Below are 20,543 nucleotides of genomic sequence, written 5' to 3' on the forward strand. Positions count from 1 at the left end.
CAGCTTCTCCATTTTCTTATTGGGCTTTCATTCAATCAATGCTGTCTCATATATAGCTCAGCATGTCTGAATTTAGACATGAATTCATGGTCATATGTCGAAATAAAAATGTAATTTATCTCTATGTGACATTCACAACATTTGAGAAATAATCTAAACAGAGGAGTCGAAAGTGAGGAGTCCATCAACTCAAAAAGGCAGCAGCATGAATACAAAAGGTTTGTATTCAATACTAGGTTTGACGATCAGGATAATTTACCTCCTAATTTTATGAAGTCACCAAAAATTTTCAACTTGCTTTCTTTTTGGCAACTTACTAAGCATTACTTATGATAAAAACTTAGTTCCCTTGTATGTAAAGATTTTATATGCTTGCCATCCAGCCTGACTCTCCTCCCTGACCTGCTGCAAAGAACATGATTGAATTCCCCATCTTTGGTAAGTCAGTATAGCAATGCATTTCCACCGCTGCTACAAATCTTTTAGATAGTCTCAGACAGTTATATATTACAGAAGACTTGAACTCTTGCTCCTTTAGAGTTCACTCACTTTTGCAGCCTTCCCACAAACATTACTTCTAACAGTATTTGGCTAAATGCAGACAGAACGCTCTTGTCCAAAGGGTCTGCAGTAAGCATACTGGCATCAGAACCCGCTGCAAGGAAAGGGAACTACATCGAACTATGCTATTGGCAATAAATGCTCAGATTCCACCTGGGAATCCAGCCTTAGGCCTTGTTGTACAAGTCGATGTATGACTAATGACTAATCATAGGATTAAATAATGGAAAAATGCTGAATTTCAGCTCTAAAAGACAGTATTGTTCATGTCTCCATAGTCAGCAAAATGGAAGTAGTCCCTTGCTTAGTAAGAGAAAACATAAGAAACATAACCAGGTCATGAAAGGATAGGAGCTGAGAAACAGAGCAAGGAAGTAATGGTTTGCTTGTAAGGGGTTTACGGAAAGGTTTTAGGCAAAGCTGCAGCAAAGACCTAAAATAACCTGCAAAATTGCAGAAAAAACCACCAACTTGCCACTGTTGCTTTTCACTTCACGTTATTTTCATTCCAGTTCTCATCAGAAATAGAGCACTGGCAATTCTGACATTGAATTTTGGGATTCTACAGATAGCTATGTATAGCTATCTGGTAGATAGCTATACCAGATAGATCTGGCTATATATTGGTTCATCCAGAAACACAGGCTTTGTGTGTGGGGGGGTAATTTCCCAGATGAATGTATCCTCTGGAGGTCCCTGCTGGTGCTTCCCCAGCACAACACATCTACTACAAACTGATGCAAGATACTCGATATTCATCTGATCCTCCCTGCAGATCAGCTGCCTGCTGAAGTAAAATTCAAACTTTATTGTTCTGAAGCAATGAAAGGTTCAAGAATCTCAAAGCATGTAGCTCAAGCCCAGCTTAGAAAGGTAAGACACATAGAGAGAGAGGTGCTGTAAGAAAGAAATCAGGCTCTAAACTGTAGAGCGTAGAGTTCAAGTATTGCTTGAGGATCAGAAAGTCAGCAGTGTTTCCTGGACAAGTCTGTACAGCCCATTTTCCACTCTATCTCACAAGACAGGTTCTTAGCTGCTATGCAGGTTTATTGTCTTCATTTTCTGTTCAAACCAACTGTTCTCACAAGTTACTCTGCACACCTCTTAAGATCTCTTCTGAAGCCTCTAGGCTTCTTAACAATACCTATAAATAACACAAGACCAAGTTATGTTTATAGCGTCTTGTAATAGTGCCAAATTCCAGATGAAAGGTGAAAGGGAATCCTTTCTCCTCAGTAACACTAAAGCACATGCCCATACAGCATAGACATTTCTGCACATACCAGCTCTTAAACATTAAATTCAGTAGGCTCCAGACCACAAACAGCACACAGGAACTCCTGGACAACTGGCTCTAGGTGGCCCTGCTTGAGCAGGGACCCCTCCAGAGGTCCCTTCAAACTCTAATGACTCTATGATTCTGTAAGATCATATAGCTTCAGAATACTTTGCTGGTTTTCCACACACCTGACTTTACAGGGCAACTCAGAAAGCAGCACCACAAGATGCTTCAGCCAGGTGACACATTACAAATTCTTAGCGGGTAAAGCAAGAAAAGCTATAGTACTGACCAGTTACATAGAGAGATGTGATTCAGCATCTCCCAGGCAAGTAGCAGAGTAATGTGACAATACAGTGTCCCCATCAGAAAGAAGGATATTCCCCCGCCCCCAATTTATCTCTTAGGCAATAAGCCACACTTTCCAGCATTATATGCAAGTTTGGAAGACAGATAGGAAAACTCCGCTCAATTCAGCAGCTGCTCTCAAGCATACAATGACACTCCACAGTTAACATGCAAGCCTCCTTGATACAATGCTATGTGCAGATCAGAGAACCAGCAGAGTATTCCATAGCTATCCCACCTTCCTCCTAAGGCACTAGATTTCCTGCTGATTAAGATGGCAAAGAATAAATAACAATTTCTGGAAAGTCAGGGTTCTCTAGAAATCTTGCTTTTCAAGGCAGAAATGACTTGGCCATATATTGTGAGGGAGTCATACTTCCAAGAGGGATGTATAAAAAAGAAAGCCCAGCACTGCAAAAGGACAATGAATGGAACTCAATTCACTACAATGGGGGAAGGTGTAGCTTCCCCAAAACAAGTTTTGCCGGTTTAAGAACACCAGCATCCCTCTCTCTAATGCACCCTCTACCTACCAAGGAAGTTAATCTAGTCTAAAAGAAATCAGTCCCCCAGACTCGGAAACATAAGGCTGGAGAAACAGAAACGCGATAAAGAACAGTAAGAAATTAAGACGTTTAGTTGAAGTGTAGAGTTTAAAACCTGACAGTAGTCTCCCCTGTATTTTCCTATTTCTTACCCACCATGGAGGATACTGCCAAGCAAGAAAACATTCTTCCCTTTTATGCAGCAAATCATTAAGTTTCTCAGAAGGGAAACCACATTTCACTATTTTCTTTTCCAACAGCAGAACACTGACTCGTAGTATTATAAAGTACGGAGGTACAACATTTCTTTCCAAAAGGCAGTCATGGCTTCACTTTCTATCTCATGGGTACAGGTATTTTAGGATAATTTTTAGGCACACAAAGTTTGACACACAGGTACCACCTCCCCACGTCCGTCTGTGTGTCCCGCCCCCCCCCCCCCCCCGCCCAGGTATCATCCTCTCTTACTGCATTTCTCTCTGTGCCCAGGCATATTAGGAAAGGGGTATAAACACTTACTGAACACAATGGGTTCTACTGCTAGGTGAAGATTTAACCATTTGCTTAATTGCACAATGAAGCCCACAGATGATACTGAAGAGAAACTACATTCCAGCATTTCCTGCTGAAAACACTGAGCAACAGCTGATAGAAGCATTTCATCAAAACAGCACATTCAGCATTCTCATTAACAAGAGATTTCTATGCAAGACCATGCCATCCAGTGCAGAACTACATCTAGAAACTCACTAAGAGGTCACGTGGGTGGTGGCAGATCTGCAGAGGCTTTGATCAAGCAGAGCACAACCTCGAGTCACATTTGTACTGGAAGAAGAAAATAGTGTCCGTGCTAAGACATTGCTCTTGCTCTGGGTAAGTTCTGCTGCTTGACATAATCAGCTTCGTACCACACACTAGCTAACAGTCCCTGACTCTACTCCAGACTCTCTCTTACAACCAGAAGTCATTTAATTCCCTTGTACAACAACAGTCAGGCTGGCCCGTACTTACCCACAGGCTAATGACATCAAGCATCAATGCTAAGTAAAAGATACTTAGCACAGGACCTAGCTCAGGAAGACAAAGGTAAATCCAAATGCCAAAACTGAGTCTTCAGAAATTCTTCCTGTGCTTCAAAGCAGGAAGAGTTACTACAAATGAGCTGATTCTAGAAAACATTCTGGAAAGTCACTGTATGAAAACCAAGTAATCCCAGACTATCACAATGCATGCACAAGGCAAGGGCATGAAGATCAGCATAAGGGGAGACTAACCAATCCTTGGCTTCCAAATCAAGTCCCTCACAATGATTTACATAAATAATTTGCTATGGAAATTTCCAGTTAAAAAATTTTTTTTCAAGAAACATGGTCATAGAGATACTTGGTATATAGAGTATAATGGTTCTATCTTGTTCAGTACAGTACAACCTAGGATAGCAATTCCTCACAACTGAGTCTTCCACATAATCAGTAAAGATTTTTATCCCTCTTACAGAGAGAGGAATTTCCTTTGGAAACAGAAAGAATTCCTGCTTCAGGACATGCCTTTGCATGTGCTAGTGAGACACATACACAATGTTTGCTAACAAACTAAAAAGAACAAAATACTTGGATTTTTTTGTGAAACTCAAAACTCAAAGCCAAATCAAGAATTTTCTGCTGGCTTCTGGATACGGCCTTGTGGATAATTTAGGACAAGTATTTCTGACATGGTCTGTCAAGTCTTCAATTTTTAAAAGCTACAAATAAAAGTAAAACCAACTTAATTGGTTTTGTAAAATAACTAGTCAATTCATAACAATTTGCCACCAAGACAACGGGAAACAAGAAAAAAATTCAGTCCTAATCTTCAACTTTACAAACTTTTGAAGGGCTATTCTTTAGGACAGAAATACTTGTGGAACATTACTTGCAGAAGTGCTTCTATACACTGCCAACAGCATACTAGGCTCTGTGAAGAATCCACCAGTAATTTCAGAAATGTAACAGCAAAAGACATGGGCAAACACAAATGCCTGCACCTAGAGCTAAGAATGGTCTTCAGTAGGGAAGGAGGAGCCAGGTTCCTTTGATAACTAGTTTCAGGAAAGACTAAGACCACCAAGTATTCATTCAGACAACCATGTCTATAATGGTGCTTCCCCGTTATAGATCTCAACAACAGGAACCCTACTCATCTCATAAATTCCCACTGACTCTGTTGGCATGTGTACAGGGGATCTCCCCTTAGCAATGTTCCATAGATTAGAATCCAGTATGGCTTGGCATGATGCAAATTTTCTCTGCAGCACTGCAATTTCACTCCCACGATACGCATTCTACATTCAGTGTAGTTCTGTCCCAAGTGTTACATATTGCTCAAGTCTCAGGATATTGATAAACAGGGCACACAGTCAGACAGAAAATCTGTGCAAGGGCTGCAGCAGGATAAAGCAAGAGGACTGATTAATCACAGTATTGTGCCCTTATCCCCCATAAATGGAATCCTGAATTAGCAAAATTCATACATCAGCTATTTATCAGTTCTCATGCCCTGAGGATTGGATCTCCTAAATCTGAGAGATAAGAGCTTCTGAAATTCTGAAGTATGCCTGCAGACTATATTGAGCCAGATTTTCCCCAGTCATCTGCTAGAATGAAAGAATTTGTCAGCAATAGCAAGCATCAGGATGACATGGAGTTCACCCACTAAATGGCAAAGCAACAGTCTCCCTGCCAACTTTTCCCACTGCATGGGACTCGCCTCACTCTGATGCTCTCACAGGAATCAAAGTGAACAACAGAACCTGAAATAAAATTCAAGTAGCTTCAAAAAGAGCCAAACTCTCACGGATGCCCAACTTTCCTTCTCAATAGTTAACTCTTTCAGATACCTGTATCCAACTCCACCACACGTGCATGTAACAGCACATTTTCTTCATTACTCAGTTTTTCAATTATCTCCCTTCACCTTCCAGAAAAAATAAACCAAAACCCAATCTCTTCATCTGCCAGTACTAGCAACGGGAATCTAGCATACTCCTCCCATGAGCTAGTCCTTTATGTTGAAAAGCACTCAGTATGCATCATTTCAGTCACCTTCTCAAAGGGGATGGACATGACAGGTACAGTCCATTCTTAAGGAGGATGAATCATGGTGGGCACTTCTTAACAACACACAGCTGCAGAAGAATACCCAGAGCAAGATAAGACATTTTAGGGAGCCACCCACCCCTGTGGAACTCCAGTGTCTAATATTTTTCCAGCTTCTGTGCAATGGATGTCTCTAACCCCAGTCAGTTCTTCCAGCAAAGATTCTCCCCAACTAGGGTTATACAGTGGGAATTCCAAAGCAACAGGCTATGTACAGACGTATCAGCATTCCCTCCAACAGAGGGATGAAAAGGAGAAAATTCCTGAGGATGTGTATCCTCTACTCCATTTTCTGAATCCCAGCCTCCCCCTTGCCTTGGAATGGGCTCTACAAAGCAGTATCTGGTATGTACATGAATCTCGGCTCCCTTCTGCTGGGGAGTTTCCCCTCAAAAGCGACAGGCAAATCCCGGGACAGAGACAGGCGCTGGGGAGGGGGAGGTCTCCTTAGGACGACTCGCCAGAAGCAAGAGCGCCTGCAGCCTTCTTCTTAGGGCGGGCTTTCACACTTCTTACCGGAAGCTGAGGGGAAAGAAAAAGAGGCATCTCAGGTTAGTTTCCTTTAACACCTAAATGTCTAACAGAAAGATACACCAACGCAGAGTGAAAACAGGACAAAACAACAACAACACGATGACCCTACTCATATCACCTGTTGTTTCAAAAAGGCTATTTAACTCGAGAAGATATATAAGCTCGAGGAGCGGGCCCGTGTGAACCTCGTGAGGTTCAACAAGGCCAAGTGCAGGGTCCTGCACCTGGGCCAGGGCAACTCCCGGTATCAGTACAGGCTGGGGAATGAAGGGGTTGAGAGCAGCCCTGTGGAGGAAGACTTGGGGATGCTGGTGGATGAAAAGCTGGACATGAGCCAACAGTGTGCGCTCGCAGCCCCGAAGGCCAACTGTGTCCTGGGTGCATCACCCGCAGCGTGGCCAGCAGGGCGAGGGAGGGGATTCTCCCCCTCTCCTCCGCTCTGGTGAGACCCCCCCACCTGGAGTACCGCGTCCAGCTGTGGAGTCCTCAGCACAGGAAAGACATGGACCTGTTGGAACGGGTCCAGAGAAGGGCCACAAAAATGATGAGAGGGCTGGAACACCTCTCCTATAAAGGAAGGCTGAGAGAGTTGGGGTTGTTCAGCCTGGAGAAGAGAAGGCTCCAGGGAGACCTTAATGTGGCCTTTCAATACTTAAAGGGGACTTACATGAAACATGGGGACAGACTTTTTGCAGGGCCTGTTGTGATAGGACAAGGAGCAATGGTTTTAAACTAAAAGAGGGTAGATTCAGACTAGGTATAAGGAAGAAATTTTTTACACTGAGGGTGGTGAGGCACTGGCCCAGGTTGCCCAGAGAGGTGGTAGATGCCCCATCCCTGGAAACATTCAAGGCCAGGCTGGACGGGGCTCTGAGCAACCTGATCTGGTTGAAGATGTCCCTGCTCAGTGCAGGGGGCCTGGACCTTTAAAGGTTCCTTCCAACCCAAACTGTTCTATGATTCTAACCATTCCATTTGGTTTTGGTTAGTAAAATATCACTCTAAGCATAGCCATCAAATAGCAACCATGAGAGGAAGACATTCTAAACCAGGACAAGTGTGATAATAAAATCCAAGTCAGCTGTCTTGACAAAAGATTAGACATAGTGATATTTCTAACTGGTAAAATTCACATAACAGTTCACTGCTGTAACTTTTCTGCTTCTTGAATGCCATCCCAAATGCCATTCTCTGAAAGACGTAGAAACATCTTGAACTAGTTTGCACGCTTTACTCCAGTGTCTTTCATTCTAGATATTGGCAAGAAGAGTGCGTTTATGATCTACGATGCATTCAGCCCTTCCAGGCAATCTCGGAGATCTCAGTCAGAGACCTCCTACAATTCCTACATCTGAACCGAAGATCCAAACAGACTGAGCATAAAGGCCAATATGCCTGCAAAGGGCTTTATCGGAATTTCTGTATTCACAATAAACAGCATAGAAGAATCGTTACTGTCTTTTCACAATTTCAATTTCACTTTAAAAATTCCTTACTATGAAGCTTGGAATCAAATTTTGTTCCTCTTGTTTCCCTGCTCCTGTCTAATATGCTGGAGAAGAAAGCAGAGGGGTCAACTCAGAAGTAAGCCTTGGGAATTTAAGAAAGATCCAGGCTGATTTAAAATGCATCTTTAGACATACATGTCCATCCTCGGAGATATTCAAAAGCCATCTGGACATGGTCCTGGGAAACCGTCTCTAGATGGCATTGCTTGAGCAGTGGGGTTGGACCAGATGATCTCCAGAGGTCCCCTCCAACCTCAACTATTCTGTGGTTCTGTTACAAAGAGTACTTAATCACATGCAAAGGTGCCCTGTACGCTGTAAAATCAGGTTAACAGTACAACTTAAAATGATGCTCTAAGCAATTACTTTCCTCCAAATTATTTAATATTTAGCCTGAAAAGCTCAACAATGTGAGCCAGTCATATAGCACTCTATCTTAAATAAAAATAAAAAATAAAATTAGGAGTCCGAGTTGAATCAAGCAAATAGAACCCCAACTTCATAAAAAGGGAGAAGCATTTTATCACGTATAAATCAATCCACACGAAACGTTCAAGCAAGAGTCAAAACCTGGAAAGCAGCACCTCAAAAAGCATATTCTACAAAACACACCAGCAGCTGAAAAAAAAAGACTGATAAGCTAAAATGGCTCTTGGACACAATTGCATTTATTTTCATGGTTTGTTTTAATAATAAGAATACAGGCAACTCATGTCCCATCTTAATGGCTGTAAATATCTTGAATCATCACATGGTCATATGGCGGGGACAGCTCAACAATGACTAGTTACCCCAGCTTCAAGACAAAACCCGCTGGGTGGGGAGGATGGGGAGTGGTGTGGAGGGGGAAATTACATTTTCCCCTTATCTAATATGCAGAAGTCCAGGAAGGCCTAAGAGGATACAGAACCATTGCATTTTAGATGAGGAGAAAGTGGCTGTCCCACGGATAAAGTGGCTGTCACGGTAGTATTATACGTTCAGACTGTAACAGACAGGGGAGGGGATATAGTCAACAAAACATGTTAAAAACACCTAATGCCCCACCCTTCAACACAAAACCTGAATGAAAGCAAAGCTGGGTCCTGGCTTATGACAGAGGCTTACAAGCACGATAAAAATACAAAAGCTAGCGACTAGTATAGCAAGTAGACGGCAAATCCTCCGATGTAGGACTCAACTAGCAAAGACTTAGTCCAACAAAGTTTGTATAAACAGCTTTTAAATGCACCGAGACTATGAAGCCAGGGCTTTCCAACAAAGCTCACAAATCAACGTCTGTGCTGGAAATAATTTACACACCAGCTCACCTCAGTTTTCGTCATCTTCTTAGGAGTTTTGAGACTCTGGGTACGTTTAGGAAGTTTGTCTCCTGCATCTTCATCTGATGGGTCTGTTCTAGTCTCCGACGGGGTTCCATTAGACCTCTGTGCTACACTGCTCTCCTCTCCTGAGGAGTAACAGGAAGCTAAGGAATAAGAGAGAAAGTTTTAGCAAATACTTTTGAAAAATCACATGAAGTCTAAAATGGCCCATCTTGAAGGACCACATGAAAGGGAGATGTCAACAATCCTCAAGAAAGATAATCCAAAAAGTAGAGATGTGTTAGCAGATGGGAAGGGACTAGGGAAGACAACGTAATTTCTCCCAGATAATTCGGAATCTTGTAGTCCCTCTGAGACCCAATGCATGAAAAGTCCAAGGAACCCCTCCTCCCCTCCTGGCTCACCATATGAGGCCTCATACAATGGCCCAGCAGCGGTGTTCTGTACCTGAATCCTCAATGGTTTCAAGAAGACTCCCACCAGAGGGGTGCAGCTGTGGCTCACGGCTTCGCATATGCACAGTATCTTCATCTCGGATGAGAGTGAGATCCTGCATGCTGAAACTTCGCAGCTTCTCAGACAAAACTCCCTGGCCCTAAGAGGACATAAAAATTAGGGTCAAGGGCACTTCACCTTCCCCAAGATCGTCTCACATGGGATCATTCAGAAGAGGAGGAAACGTGCCCTATTCCCCACTAGGGTACCCTGAAAAAACAGAGAAGGGAAAAAGAAAAGTACGCTCCCAAGACCAACAGGGAAGAGGCTAAAGCAAAATCCATTCCACTCTCCCTCCACTTTTCCTAAGGGAAGGGATTAACTGCAAGGCAAACCAGAGGAAAGGAAAAGTAGATTGGTGCCAACATCCCTAACAGACCCACAGCACTAATAGCTGGCACACAAAACTAAACTGCTGGGGAATTCCTGAATGTTACAGAAGGTGTTGCATTACCTTTGCAGCTGCAGTAACTGCTGCATTGGCAGCAAGGTTTAACCCTCTCTTGCCAACTCGCATCATGGTTTCATAGCTCTTGTCACGAGCCTGAGTAATGTATTCATCAATTTCCTAGGAAGGCAATGTGGAACACGGCATTTAGCTCCTTGTTACAAACACGATCAAAGTCTCCCCACCATCACCCTTAAAAACCCAAAGCTCATCTGGACACTTTTTTCCAAGCTACCAGCATCCGCTGTCATTGATCACATAATTGCAGTTTCTCTGCTACTTACAGAAAGCTTGCAAATGCAACTTTTACTTAAAATATGCTACGTCCAAATTGTAACAACTGAAACAAAGCAGTTGCTTCTACTGATAACGTGAAAAAGCAGCATGGCTACAGAACATGCTGCTCCTATCGTGATTCAAAGAGCTTAACTACTGACAGTGACCGTAAGGGCTCATGACACTGCGTTAGCCAAACATGCTTTCTAAGCATCAGGCAAACTACTGGCTACGTTACGATCTTCGGTAAGCTGCACTATGACATTGTTGTCAGACACAGGATCATTCTACATCCACTAACGTCAGCACAAGCACGATTCACGCATTTCAGTTTTTGCTGTGGCGTAACTGAATCAGAAGTCAGTCAGCTCCCAGACAGGTCAGTATCTTCTAACAAGCGAGTACCTTCTCCTTATTGGAGAGCGTTGGGTGCACAAACTTCCTGTAGAGGACACTGGAGCCCTTGGTGTAAGGGGAGAGCAGCCAAATCACAAATGCGATTTTCAGCTCGAAATAAAAGGGAAACCTGAGAGAAAGAGGGAAGGGGGGGTAGGGGGGGGAGAGAGAGAGAAAGATGGAGAACTGGAATCAAGATCAGCACAGAGACAGATGGAGATAACTGGTAGAGAGCAGCATAGGCAGAAAGAGCAAAGGCAAGATAAAGGCTCAGAAACAAAAGAATCAATATATCAGGTCAGAATAGTAGAACCCTCTTTGGAATCCTAGGACATACCTTCTTCGAGTCTCATTTAGTCTTTCATCCATAGCCATGAAAACTCCATAAACAGGGCATCTCTCAGCCCTGCAAACACACCAAATTACAATCTGATAGCTACTCTCATCATTCTGAAGTGTGTTCAGAGAGTATCCACTGGGTTAGTATTACATTAGCTTCCCTCTCATTTTCCAAAGTTTTCAACTACGTATCTCAATAAAGCTCAAGTTCCTGCTAAGGCTGATGGCTCAGTTTCTGAAACTCCCAGTAGGTACTCCTCAGGTAAGACACAAAAGGAGGATCAGTGTAAACGAAAAACAGCAGGCAGCATGTAAGTCTTCCATCTCTAACCCTGACCCAATAAAGTTTCTGGGAAGATACAGTGGCAGAGATGAAAACAAGTGAATGCAAACTTCCTGCTGCCTCTATTAGTAGTAAGAAACTTCTGTTTTCAGTGGTCCATTTTAAGTATGTGAACAAGTCAAAGCTCTTGTGCTTTTCAGATCTTTGTCTGCTTTTCAACGTTTATGCAGGAAGAGGCAAAACTGCTGAGCGCTTTTGTAAGGCACGTGTAGCCATTTTCATGTTTCTTTAAAAGATGCAACTCTTGACTAGCATTCTTTCAGAGATGCGTGCAAGGCTCAAACTCTAACGCAATGAAGAAACTGAAGATATCCTGTTCCAAAGGTTCAGCTGAAGACATGTAATGATGATTTGTCATTTTTGGAGGCCTCCAAATTGCCAAGCATGACACACAGCACTGAAAGGATTCAGAACCTGCTTCCCCTGACTCCGCTCCACCCCACCCCTGCTAGTGAAAGAATTTCATCACGCAAAACACCGCGCAGAGCACAGACACGCATCGGATCTGCTCCTCCACGCAACAGGCTCGCAAAGCAGAACAGGTCCCTTCCTTCCACCGTCTTTTTTTTTTTTGTAAGTGTCTTTTAGACCACCATGTCTCAAACTTTACCAGTTCACTTTAACAGCTTTTCAAAAATATTTTATGTTATGAACAGATGAAGAGCTTCTTACAGATACCGTGTATTTATCCTAACTGTTTGCAAGTATAGGAGATGAAACAGCTAAGACAGCAGCTGCTGCCCACAATATATCTACAGACCTGCAGACTCTTCATAGGGACTGAAAACTCCTAAAGGAGAGACAGTTTATCCTTAGCATCCTAACACTACTCCTCTCCTTCTTTAAAAAACAAAACAGAACAACAAAAAACCCCATGCCACCAAGGACTCACCAAGAAAGAACAATGTCTGTGAGTGTTTCTGCAGTGGTGAAAAACGCAAACACAATCCAGTACATCATCCACTTCACCTGCAAAAGAACGGTCACTCAATAGACAGCCATCAGAGCCCAGAAAAAAGCAAAATGTCTTCTCAGTAAAAATGACTCATCATCTCCACACATTAAGATGAATTCAACAACAAGAAGCCATATATAATCAGTAATGGAGAGGGTCACATACCAAATGGTACATTATAGTTCGGGAAAGCACGTAGGATTACTGTGCTCTAAATAAATGCATACAGATACACTGATGAATGCATGCCCTGAAGCAATATCGTGATGCAACAGTGTTAAAGTCCCAAATAAGCTATCTAAAAAGAGTAAGCAGTTCATTTTAAGAAGTTAGTCTTTCATATATCATGATTCCTGTGATAAATATATATATACACACATATGCAAAAGTTTAGTTTCAACTGTAGCCCTATATTTTCTTGATTTAAACTTTTTTCCAACCAACAGATACAGTATTTTGCTCTAGCTCATTCATAAGCATTGTCTGCCTTAATCATTACTCCCAGAAATTACACGAGCATTTCTCTGTTCTTTTGAAATAAAGGCTCAGCAAGGCAGGTAAGAAAGCAAAGAATACGCTGCATCAACCTCATCTTCTTGTTTAAGGTCTTGAGTATAATTTACAAAGCATCCTTTGTGCTATCTGTACAAAGGACATCTGTATGCCTATCGTCTATCTCCCTACTTCCTCACACCTTTCTCTGGAGCAGTAGGTACTTCTTTCAAAGCAAACATAAAATAATTCCCCCTTAACTCACACTCATGCTCTGCTGTTTCAGTAACAAGTCTCTCTCAGCTACAGGCCAATTATTCCTAAAGAGGGATCAGCTGAATTATAAAAACTGCTACCCAAGAATTCTGAATAGTGGAAGAGTCGATATAAGGGAAATTGCCAGTTTTCTATGCTGTTAAAAAGTAAAAATAAATGTAAGTAGCAGATAAATGGAAAGAAGAGGTCACCTTTGCTAAAAGCAAATTAACACTCTTGGTATCATCAAGAATGGGAAAGGAGAACTAAACTGAATCAAGGAAATTCCACATATTAAATCCACATGTTAATCCATATACCAAAATTACACGGACAGTTTAGTGACAGTCTTTGTTACAGCAAATTAAGTTATAAAACCAGGTATTTCCCCAAACTTGCATGTGTTGGAAAACTTTGTGATCTGTTCCTGAAAGACCCTCCAAAACTTTCTAAAAAACCCAATAAAATTATGCTGCCTCCAACCCCTCTAACACAGTGGGTGGTTTTGAAGATAGTGGTTAGTAGCCCAAATTATTTCCATTTTATTGTGCAAGTTTTTCACAACAGAACGTAGCAAAGCTTTTATTGTATGGCGCTCTCCTGCCCTTTTTTTTTTCCCCTTATATCATCAGTTTGGGCAGGACCAGGGGTCATTCACTTGACTTCTAAAGCAACTCTGTGAAATAAATGCTAAACTCTTCAGTGCAGCAACATAAATCAGCTCTGGTATGAAAAAGTGTGTGAATAATGACAAAGCAAAGGTGGCAAACAGGGATCCCAATGGGCGAGAGATTTCAGAGAAGCTACATACCAGTAAATCTTACTTCAGTATTAGGCAAAATGAAGGCAATAAAAGCAATTAGCAGATACATAGATATATATATATATAACAAAATGAGGAATATGGTTTTTTGCAGAAAAAAATTAATCTCACAAATGTAGCAGAATTCTTAGAAGGTTTCCATAAGCTCTTGCTATAGCACTTCCCTTACAGGCAGGGTTTATGGAGTTTCTACAAAGTTTCCAACAGGCCTAAATAAACACCCAAAGAAACTAAATTGTCAAGGATTATTGAGGATTAACAATTGGTTAAAAGAGAGGAAACAAAGGATAAAAATAAATGGCCATTTTTCACAACAAGGAAAGTTACCAGTGGAATCCCACAGGAATCAGTGTTGAGATCTGTGCTGCTCATCTTCATGAAAGATCTGGAAAAGGTTGCAAATAATAAGATGACAAAATGTGCAAAAGATACCTTTCTATCCAGGAGATTAGGTATGAGTTGGTTAAAGAATTCTGAAAGAGACCTATACTGATTGATCTCTAGTTGACGTTTTGTCATTAAATACAACGTAATGAACTTACGCTATCTGCTTTTTCTTAGCGAAGACTATTGTGGTTACATAAATTAGCTCACGCCACTCAGGAGTGGTCACTGTAGAGAGTCTGATGAGACCATAAGCTCAGTGCTCATTAGACTTTTTCATTCTGCTAACAACAGAATTTCATTCTGCTCTGTTCAGGAGTATTAGACGAGGAAATGAGAAGAACAGAAAACATTGCTTTGTCACTGTTTAAATAAACTGCGTGTTCACATCTTTGATACTGGACACAGCTCTCTTGCCCTCTGTCTCCTCCTACCACCCTTCACCCTATGCTCTACAGCCAAAGACAAAAAGAAATATAGCTCTTAAATAAACTAGAAGGATCCAACTTCTAGCTCTAGAAGTCCCTGAAGTGCAGATGACCAGAAAGCAGAAGAGCAGAAAGCAGAGAGGAAGAATCACTAATTTTTTTTCTTATGATGTTTGCAACCCACAATTACAAACACCTTCAAAAACTGAGGGTCAAACCTAATACTTTTTTTTTCAATCCATTAAAAAGGAGTCAGGTCTTTGCTGCTCAAGCTGACGACCACCAACTTCAGCTAACTGCATATACACAGTCTCCCCAACTTGCACCAAGAACCTAAATAAATTCAGTAAATGCAAAAGCATAACTGGAATGCAGATTTGACCAAAGCTGAAGAAGACACATAAAAAGAAATAAATTATTTTTAAAACAGTCTGAGCTACTAGCAGCAGTTTGTCACAGCTGCTCAAGGACTTATCATAAATTTATATCAGGGTGGGGAGGAAGAGTAAGTTTGCACTGTACTCTGATGCCACTGATGGACTGCTTGTGGTAGCTTGGTCTGTGTCAACCCAATCTTCAACACACCACACTCTCTAGCACAGACAGACCTGTAAGATCTTTCTCCCCCACCAGCGCTGGTTCTTAAGCTCTATGAGCAAGTAGTAGTAGATAGACACAGCTGGCTTTGAAAAGGTGCAGCAGAGCCTTCAAGTTTTCCACTGACTTTTCACATGAAGAACAGTTTGAACAGATATTGGCCTCCTTTCCTGTGTTTAACAAAATTGTTTTTTCCCTGTCTTTCCACTTATGTTGAGAAGGAAGAAGCCCTCCAAAGATAAGTGAATTAGGCAGATGGCAGTTCAACATCTAAATGCTTATTCCTGATGTAGTCCTCCCAAGGAGAAATGATTTATACATAAAGATCAGTTTTAGCAGTTCAAATACATTTTCTTGAACCAACTCCAGTATTTTCACTGAAAATAAAAACAAGAGAAAATTTTCCGCTGCAGCAATCCAGAACTATCTCACTTCAAGAAAACTGTATCAATGAAGCATTAAACAAAACCCAAAAATGAATGCCATACTTTTCCACATCAGCCCTAGGGGGGCTTACCACCAGGTGATTAGTTGATATTATTGTTAAGACAACTTTATGATACGCAAGTACTACTTCTCATTTCTTTTTCATGATCAGATTAGGGAAGTCTTACAGCAATTTAGGTAACATCTACCAAAAGAAAATCAGATCAATACAATGTTTACATTCTACAAGGAAACACGGCGTTTCCGTACCTCAAGAGCTAATCTACCTACAGAAAATAAGCAGGTTTTTACTGTAAAGAATGCCTGCAAATTCAAAGGCTCCATATTTACTGGGTCTTTGAGCTCCAGAATAAGCATGCTATAGGCTGTTTTAAAAAATGAGGTTGGTTCCCCTCCCTCCTCCCCCAAGTTCTCAACAAAACAATTTAAAACTCTGAAATCTGAGTCTGTCTTAAAGTTAACACAGATTCTGTAACTGGAACACAATCATTCCGTGACAGGCAGTCATGAGCCAGAATAAAATTCCAGGTAAAAAAAAATGCATTTCATGCAACAAATGAAGGTCATTGGCAACTGGAAGGAAAGAGAAGAGGAAGGCCAGAGAAGACAACAGTAATACGATACTACTTCATATGTGACTTCAAAGATAACTATGCAGCCACAGTATTATTCGGATGGTTTCTTTCATGCTTTCTTCTCAGTTTCTAATGTTATTACTAATAACCTTCAAAGTTTAGTAAGGCTCATAATATTTCTAACTATATCTCTAATACTCACTCAACACGCTGTATCAGTTATCGATGCCTCCTGAACATTCACATCTCGACTTCTCTGCTGACACTGGTATTAAAAAAAAAAAACCACAACCCCAAACCAAAAACCAGAACACCTCAGCCAGTTGTTGTGGTTTGTAAAGCTGTCCACTATGAGCGAGACTCTCACCTCAGCTGGCATCTCCTTCAAAAACCAGTGGGCTGAATTTTAAGCCAACACACAGGAAAGGTCTAGGCAATTCTAGAGGACTGAAGCAGCATGAGACAAAAAGGACTGTATCCTGCAATATTTATTGTTGACATGTCATTTTGCAAGGAGCAAACAGAGCCAGTTGGATGAAGAGTCCCAGACTGCACCACAAAGCAGTACTGGCAAATTATATCCTATTCACCCATATTACCTCTCCGTCAGGTTATTCCTTGCTCTAGATAAACAGAAGCTCATCCCACCCATTAGCCAAATAGCTTTTGTCTCCACTGATCAACTTAGAACACCCCTTCTGTAAGAAGACGACACATTGCATCGCTATAAAGCGTTTGGTGTTTTAAATGCAGTAATTGTAACAACGGTGTAGGCAGAGACAGAGAAGGGGAAACGATTCCAGAAAGGAAGGAGGATGAAGGCTTGACCAACAGAAAACACTGACCACAAGCAAGGCTGACAGGAAGACACAAACCAAGCAAAGTGACCCTGCCCTTTGGAAGAAAACAAAAGCCGTACTGAAAAAGCAGTAAAAGGACACAGAGTAAGGATAAAGTTAGCGGAAAGAACTTGTCCTGGACTTTCAGATGCTTCCACACTGCAGTGTTTCCCCCGCTTTCCCTCCCTCACTCAGCACCATCTCCCGAGAAAAAACAGCCCACGTTTAGGGCTCGAAGCCTCCCCTTTCAGCAGGCGCCCTTCCTCGGCGACTTCTCCAGAGGCCGTCGGGGCCGCTGCGCGCCGGGAGCCCTCGCCCCGGGGCCAGGCCAGCGGCTCGCAGGGCAGCCGCCAGGGACAGGGCGGGGGCCGCGCCGGCACGGCGAGCCCGTACTCACGTATTCCTTCACGTTTTTCGTCTTCACGGCCTTGTAGGAGGAGTACGCGGGGTAGAGGGTGCCGAAGATCAGCCTGCCAGAAGAACAGACCCTCAGCGCTTCGCGGCGTCCCGCACCGCCCGCCGCCTCTGCCCGCCGCCGCCGCCGCGGGGAGCTCCCCGGCGGGACGCCGGTCCCCCGCGACCGCCCCAGGCGGGGCTCGGCCGCCCTCACCGCGGCACCGCCCTTGGGCCGCGGCAGCCTGCGCAGAGCCGCCGGTACGCGGCCGCAGCCGCCTGCGAGACAGCACCCGCCCCGCAGCCGCCCCCCCCCACCCCCCACCCCCCCCGAGGAGCGGGGTCCCGCGGGACAGAGCCGGCAGCCCCGCTGCGGCCGGCGGCCGCGTCCCCCCGGGGGCCCCCGGCGGGGAAGGGCCCTGCGCGGCGGCCCGCACATCCCTCCGCCCCAGCCGCCCGCACTCACACCACGAGGCGGGAGATGATCCAGGAGACCATGGCGGCGCCGGGCGGGCTCGGGCGGCGGCTCGGGGCTCAGCGGCGGCGGGAGGCGGCTCTTAAAGGGCAGGCTCCTGCAGCAGCGCAGCCCCGCCCCGGGCGCCTGAAGGGAGGAGCCGGCGCGCCGGGGAGGAAGGGCCGCAGCGCGCCCGAGCATCCCGCCCTGCGCCGCTGCGGAGCCGCCGCCGGCTCGGGCCGCCCGCCCCGCGCCGGGGAAGCGCCCGGTAGCGGCGCCGGGGCGGCTCCCGCGCTCGCCCGCACCGAGGCGGGGCTCCCGCCGGAGCCCGGGCCGCGATACGGCCCGCGGGAGGGAGCCCCGGCAGCGGGCCCCGCCGCCCCCGGGAGAGAGGAGGGCCACAGCAGGGCAGCAGGAAGGGGAGCGACGGGAAGGAGGGCAGGGGAATAAGAACATGGCAGAAGAGAGAGTGCCGAATTAAGATCACGGGTGCTTCGGGAGGCAGAGTAATGGAGACCACAGGAGAAGCCATCTTCCGCTCAGTTGCCTCCTCTAGGGAGATCAAGACAACAGCGATTAAATGCTGCAAAGAGACAGTTAAGTTTAAAAGCATTTCAAAGTCCCACGGCTCCCAGTTTCACCCAAGACTGGATGTAAAACAAAACTAACTCGCTGATGGTGAGGTCGGGGTTATCAAACCAAAGGGGTGAAGGCTGTTCCTTGTCGTTTCCAGGATAATTCAGTGTCGCCTCGTGCTATGGTTCTTAGAAACTTCAGCTGAGAGGCCAAGGATTGCTGAACTACACGGACAGGGCAGGGGAGGGGAATATCGTTGTTGTAGGGTAGGAATGTGTATGCTTAAACATACCAGAATGCCAGAAATTGTTAGATTTCTAACAACTCACCAAGGCTACTGTTAAGAGAATCCTCCAGAGTTAATTAGTAGGCCCCTTGTGCCCCCCCGCCCGCCAAGCAGCCTGTAGCTACAACAGTACAGTCAAGGACTGATCAGGCCCAGCACACAGATCTCTGAATCGCGGCTGGGATGACCGTTACATAAGCCGTTTTTCAATTAAAAAACCCTAACTGATCTGCCAGAAAACTATTGTTGTTCTTCAGCTAACCAAAAAAAGCCCTGAAGGAAGGCACTATGGCAAAGCCTCATTACTTGCCAAATAGCCTTTATGGAAAGGAAAGAGACCAAAGAAAGAGTCCGAGCAAAGACAAAGAGCTGCTGGGGAAGAATTTTCTCATGAATGCATGAACTTCAGTATAACGAGCAATGATGAAAAATACAAAACATTAGGAACTTTCCATTGCATGTAAGGGTTGAAAACACAAATGTCTCTACAGACAGTGACAACATTTTGTCATAGTCTGCTTTTGGATATGAATGGCCACAAAATGATTGCATAAGAGACTGCACAATTTACACCATTGATGGCATAACTGACCTACAGATAGGATAAAAGGAATCTGCTCTCACACATCCAAGTAATGCAAACACGCACAACCTTCACCAAAAAAAAAAAATTCTATTTCTAACTGCACCAGTTTCGTATCAGGGACCAGTGTGGCAACAGCTCTGGTACGTGAATAATGTGTTCATACTCAGGTGAGTGGAAAATGCAAACAGAAGAGAGAGAATTCAGAGACCTGGCAAGTACAACGTATGAAGAGCGTGGGAGCGCTAAATAACTGCAGGATGGGTAAGTGGCACCTAAATAAAATGTGCCTTCGTGTTTTAAACTGTTTAATGTGCCGAGGCACAATATGAAGATTTACAGTGCATTAGAAATAAATAGTGGTAAGAACAACAGAATATGGACATCAACATTAGCAGAGCAGGCGGTCTTGTGGATGTCTTAAGTGGCAGCTCATTGTTAAGCAGCACATTGAGCTTTACAGCGACGTCAGGAAAGGTATTTTAAGCTAGCAATTTACCATTAGCAGTAAGTAGCTCAATTTCTTTCCATAACATGAAGAAGAATGAGAAATTAATTCATTAACTTACCTTTCCACAAGGAGAAACTACTGGCACTGAAGGGCTATTTCTGGAACAAAAGCCAGCTGCAGGTCAAATTGAAATGGAATGATTTATTAGTAGCATTCTTTTTATTAGGTTATTAGTAATATTGTATAGTGCTGTGTAATTAAGATCTTAAGACCTACCCAGGAAAGCAATGTGTTGATTGTTTTCAAATTAAGGCTGTATATTTTTCTAGCAGATATGCTACTGCTGAAATAACTCATGACATATTTGTGTTCTACAAATGGTTAAAATAGGTGACCAAATATCTATCAATCTATTACGGCCTAAACAATAAGGCGTAGGAATCAAACTAACAGCTCCTTGAGTAAAGCAGCTTA

At 43.6% G+C, this 20,543-nt stretch overlaps 1 protein-coding gene across 2 annotated transcripts; it reads right to left on the reverse strand.

Moving 5' to 3' along the window:
* Positions 1-3,172: 3,172 nt before the first annotated feature.
* On the reverse strand, positions 3,173-18,312 carry REEP2 (receptor accessory protein 2). Of its 2 annotated transcripts, XM_075509441.1 has the most exons (9): positions 18,186-18,312; positions 17,724-17,796; positions 12,424-12,500; positions 11,187-11,255; positions 10,859-10,979; positions 10,184-10,297; positions 9,682-9,829; positions 9,220-9,377; positions 3,173-6,389 (listed from the first exon to the last, which is right to left on the reverse strand). In XM_075509441.1, exons 1-9 carry the CDS (start codon positions 18,215-18,217, stop codon positions 6,315-6,317), a joined length of 867 nt encoding a protein of 288 aa, XP_075365556.1. In that variant the 5' UTR covers positions 18,218-18,312; the 3' UTR covers positions 3,173-6,314. The 2 variants fall into 2 exon arrangements, with proteins under 2 accessions (XP_075365556.1, XP_075365557.1); XM_075509442.1 differs by lacking the exon at positions 11,187-11,255.
* Positions 18,313-20,543: the final 2,231 nt, after the last annotated feature.

Source organism: Mycteria americana, chromosome 8, assembly GCF_035582795.1.
Source record: "Mycteria americana isolate JAX WOST 10 ecotype Jacksonville Zoo and Gardens chromosome 8, USCA_MyAme_1.0, whole genome shotgun sequence".
NCBI lineage: Eukaryota > Metazoa > Chordata > Aves > Ciconiiformes > Ciconiidae > Mycteria > Mycteria americana.

Coding starts and splice junctions, on each gene's coding strand:
- REEP2 (XM_075509441.1), bottom strand. CDS start 18,217: ATGGTCTCCTGGATCATCTCCCGCCTCGTGGT. Junction 12,501..17,723: donor CGAAAAACGTGAAGGAATAC/GTGAGTACGGGC, acceptor GTTCTTTTGCAG/GTGAAGTGGATGATGTACTG. Junction 10,298..10,858: donor CGCTCTCCAATAAGGAGAAG/GTACTCGCTTGT, acceptor TTGCCTTCCTAG/GAAATTGATGAATACATTAC.